At 36.4% G+C, this 4,715-nt stretch overlaps 1 protein-coding gene across 1 annotated transcript; it reads right to left on the reverse strand.

Moving 5' to 3' along the window:
* Positions 1 to 1,722: 1,722 nt before the first annotated feature.
* On the reverse strand, positions 1,723 to 4,081 carry LOC102615389 (ABC transporter G family member 9-like). Its single transcript, XM_006493142.2, has 4 exons — positions 3,953 to 4,081; positions 3,028 to 3,856; positions 2,521 to 2,846; positions 1,723 to 2,400 (listed from the first exon to the last, which is right to left on the reverse strand). Exons 1-4 carry the CDS (start codon positions 4,079 to 4,081, stop codon positions 1,732 to 1,734), a joined length of 1,953 nt encoding a protein of 650 aa, XP_006493205.2. The 3' UTR covers positions 1,723 to 1,731.
* Positions 4,082 to 4,715: the final 634 nt, after the last annotated feature.

Genomic DNA, 4,715 nt, shown 5'->3' on the forward strand with positions numbered 1-4,715 from the left:
AGGGGGGCTTGAATAGAGAGAAAGGTATTGAGGCTGAGATGAATAAATTAAAAAGTATAAAGAAAAGTCGAAATGTTATTAAATTAGACGAAAATATTAATAGCATTGGCAATGCATTTATTAATTAGAAGAACTTATTTGAAATTTTACCAAAATTTTGGATTGGCCATAAGTGACTTCGTCCGTGGTTGTGGTAATTTGGCATGCGAGGCCAACTTTCGAGCTTCCACCATTCTATCTTCATCTCTGAAATTCATCTCTTTACTATTTACTCCTTAGTATTTTCACATTACTCCAATGCCCCGCCGCCCCTCCCCCCCCCCGGCTAATGTCAAAAAGTTCACAATATATTCGCACCTTATCTGTATTTGCACATATTTACTCCCTGAAGATAAGAACTAATCTAATATGGCAATTCATGAAATGTTTGCACAATTTATTAATTCACTATACATTGGAAATATGAATAAAATTTTGAGATCTATTTTTTTTTTATTTAATTCTCTTCAGAAATTCATCAATTGTTTTTCTTTGGATCAAAGTTATTAACTGTCAATTACACTTTATTCTAATTCCATTTAAATGCTCCAATGTTTAGTTTCTTAGTACGGCACAAAAAAATGAAAATTCATCCTTTGCTTTATTCGGACTTATGTTAGTTAATATAAAGGTTATTTAGCTTGGGAAGATGATCATGATCAGAAGCAGGGATACTTTTTCCCAAGCTAAATTACTTCATTTTCGAGTGGCGTGTCTCTCGCTTTTGGGGCACTTATCTACTGATGGCATGTATAATATATATTGTTTGAATTGTTTACAAATATATAAATAGTTATTGGTAGGGATGACAGAAAATCAATAACTTGGGGTGATTATGGCCGCGAAAAGTCTCATAAATATAATCGAGGGCAATTATAGGACAAGTCATGGCCTCAAAATAATTCGTGATCGGATTTTGGGATTTTACCTACCCCAAATTCAACCGAAATTATTTCAAATTCACTAACTTTACTGGGAAAAAATGACGGTAATAAATAATGATTAAAAAAATCTAAGGTAAACCTAATTTATAATTCTTATTCGAGCCCTCTTGCCTCTCTTAGATGCCGACTTCGCAGTTCTCCACTGACTGCCAGCCCAATCTCGCTGCCGACTGCACAAAAAGTTGTACTTAACTTCCTTAGCTCCCTCAGACTCTTCTTGCGATTGTTCATGAATGTTCTATGGCTGTTCTCCTTCTTCATGAGCTGAGCCAATTCTTTCATTGTTAATTGCCATTCATCATTTGTCTTCTTCTTCTTCTTTTTTCTTTTCCCTCATAAACAGAATTTATAATTAATTTAGAGGGTTCAGTGTTATAGACAAGTTGCCTCTCTCATCAAAACTATTATTATTAGTGTAGTTTCTAAATTATCATTTTTTTTTCATTTTAAAAAATAAAAATTTAAATATTTGGGGATCGAGCCCATTTTATTCTGCATCTGTTAGGGAATTATCAAGGATATTTCCAATTCAATCTAATTACCAAGATTTGGAGATGAAGATAAGTACGTAGATTGCTACAAATTTGGAGAATTCCGATCCCGAACCCGTTCCATCACCATCCTGGTTATTAGTTATTGGTCATTGAGCACGTAACAGGAAATTAAATTAATTAAAAGGTCATAAAGATAGAATTCATCCCAGTAAAAAGTGACACGACAATATTTGTTGTCGATCGCCTCCTATTTATTATTTATGCGTGACACCAACTCTTCTGAGTGCGAGATACGTAATAAGTTTGTAACATACAAACATTACGGCCATCATAACAACAGATAAAAGTTTGTTGTTAAGCCCCACAAACTTAATTCTTGGGAAATCTCCGACCAGACAAGTGGCATTAGAATTGGAATTTGAAGCGCAAATGTAGGTATCGTTGGGGTTGTATTGCGACATGAGCAGGAGTTTGTAGGAGTAATGCGTAAAAGACAGATACTCTAACCAAGATATAAAAGCCGGCACATCTTCCACAAAAAATCCACCGGTTAAAAGAAATGTGAGCATGAGTGTTGTTGCAATGGTGCCAGCCTTCCTCTGGTTCAAAACAAATGCACCAACAGCGAGCCCTAGGCTTTGTGCAACCAAGGCAGTGTAAAGAGTGGCAGCTAGAGTGGATAAAAAATTTATGACTCTGGCTTTCAGGCCTCCCATCCAGTATGTAATGATAACAAAAACAGTTGGAAGCACAAGCTCCATTACAAAGTCACCAGTAGTCTTTGCCATTATGTATGATGATAACCTGTACATTCCTGAAGATCTTTCCTTTTCAAGCATCATTCGCTCAAGAGGAAATGTGTGAAGAGCTTGGAACAGAGGGAAGAACCCTGCTTGTCTACTATAGAAGAAAAGGAGACCAACCTACATACATACACACCCAACATCAGAAGCTAACATAATCAATTAATCAATTAAATCACTCGAAAAGGACACAATCAAGTGAAGAGAAGATCCAATTAATGAACAATATTGTTTACCTACCTGGTCTTCTATGTTATCTGTACTTGATTGCCACCATATAAGACCAGTGATGATGGATAGAAACAAGATTTGACCTATTTTGAGACTATCAAAAGTATCATGTCTCCTTTCTTTCAAATCCCTCCGCAGCAACACAGAGAAATGCTGCCACCAGGTTGTGCTCCATTTGCTTGTCTTCTTGTAATTTTTTGAATCAGTTGTAAGACTATGATCCCCCCCGTCCTCAAACTCTTGTTTCAATTTGTTAGAAATGTTACTCTTGTAAGCTGATATTAGGGTTTGTTTCACAGCTTCTCGGTTCTCTTTTGGATCTCCCGAAGCAACACCTAAAAAAATTCAAGGAGCTAGCACTATTTAATTAATGGATATGGCTGCAAGGGATTTGGCTGAGATTGTTAAGTAAAGAAAAAAAAAAAGATAATAAATCTTGACGCACTAAATAAAATCTTAGCTCAACTGAATTCTAATCCTAGTTAGTCAAAAACAAATTAGCATTATGTTACAAACCATTAGCAAGATCTAAAAGAAAATCTGCAGGATTCATGGCAACTGACGGGACATATCCAATGCCAGCAAAATAATTGATAACATCTTCCCCCTTGCCGAAGTAAAGACTGCTCCCATCTGATGACAAGAGTAAAATCTTGTTGAACATGTAAAACAGGCTACTAGCAGGCTGATGTATAGTCATCAAAATTGTGCGTCCGCCTTCAGCTAATTTGGACAATGATACCAGAATTTTTTTAGCCATGGTCGAGTCAAGCCCTGAAGTGGGTTCGTCAAGAAATAAGAGACTCGGATTTATCAGTAGCTCTTGCCCTATACTGATTCTCTTCCTTTCTCCTCCGGATAGGCCTCTTACCAATCGCCCTCCAATGATAGAGTTTCTACATCGAGCCAAGCCGAGTTGATTTATTACCGCTTCGGCGTGCAAGACTTTCTCTTCTTTTTTCAGACTATTTGGCAGCCGCAGGAGAGCAGTGAAAACAAGTGTTTCGGCGACGGTGAGGTGGGGATAGAACACATTGTTCTGAGCTACAAATCCAGTTCTTCTCTTCACTTCTGCGGAGAATTGTTTACCGTTGTATGTGATGTGCCCTTGTGTGACTCTGTCTCTGCCATTACTTAGTCGGCCGCCCAAGGCTGTTAGGAGAGTTGTTTTGCCACAACCTGATGGCCCCAATATGGCAAGCAATTCGCCAGGTGACACTGCACCACTCACACCTTTTAAGATCATTTTCTCCTCATCACTATTCTTATTAAGAAGATAACAGCAATAACGTCCTGGACCTCCTCTGCCGCCCTTAGTTTTAATTTTGTGAGTCACATCTTCAAACTGATGAGATCAGATTCAGGTATCCGAAAAATTTACTGATAAAATATAAATAAATAAACAAAAGAATTTGGTGTTGTTTAATTAAATATTAATTACCTTTATTGTAACAAGCATATTCACTTTCTTAAGCATATCTTCTACATTTTGCTTTTGCAGCTCCCTCTGGCTCTGGTTTTCTTCATCCATGTTCTCAATACCTTCGCTTCCCTTATTCTCTTCAACCATATTGGTGTGTTTAAACAGCTTGCAAAATTCAAGTCTTTCTTGCTTTACTAATTAGAACATACATAAAGTACTTGGGAAACTCTAGCTCCCCAACTGCTAATGTGTTTGTTACCACCACGTTAGGGCCACTTATAGATTTCCGCTGTTTTGATGACATTCTGAAGATGAGGATCACGCTCTTAATTATCTAATTCATTTTTATCTTCATCCCTAACAGAAAAAGAGGCCACACTTCTTTTGCACATGTAACGGTTCAATTTTTCTTCCTTTTTTTTTTCCTCAAAAGGTATATATAGAACCATCTAATGTAAAAAATTATAGCAACATTCTCATTGCAATTTTTTCATTACCCAACATCCATGGTTTTTCTTGGCGATAACAAAAATTTAAAAGCCAATAATTTATTTCAATCAAATAAATTTAAATTAAATACTAAAAATAATGCCAAGTCTCCAATTTCTAACTCCAATGGGCATGTCACCTTATTCTCCCCATGCGAATTAAGATTAAAAAGGTTCATTAAGAACACAAGAATTGTTTCACAAGTGAATTATTTATCTAAAAAGTTTCCTCTCCAATTTTTTTTTTAAATGCCTGAGAGCCAATTTTACGAAATACTGCACTGCTAGATTTT

The sequence above is a fragment of the Citrus sinensis genome, chromosome 3 (genome assembly GCF_022201045.2).
Source record: "Citrus sinensis cultivar Valencia sweet orange chromosome 3, DVS_A1.0, whole genome shotgun sequence".
Classification (NCBI taxonomy): Eukaryota; Viridiplantae; Streptophyta; class Magnoliopsida; order Sapindales; family Rutaceae; genus Citrus; species Citrus sinensis.

Bases quoted from the DNA above. Each gene is read 5' to 3' on its own strand.
- LOC102615389 (XM_006493142.2), bottom strand. From the start codon at position 4,081: ATGGTTGAAGAGAATAAGGGAAGCGAAGGTATTGAGAACATGGATGAA. The intron at 3,857-3,952 runs GTAATTAATATT...TGATCTCATCAG, and splicing joins ATATGCTTGTTACAATAAAG to TTTGAAGATGTGACTCACAA. The intron at 2,401-2,520 runs GTAGGTAAACAA...GTATGTATGTAG, and splicing joins CAGATAACATAGAAGACCAG to GTTGGTCTCCTTTTCTTCTA.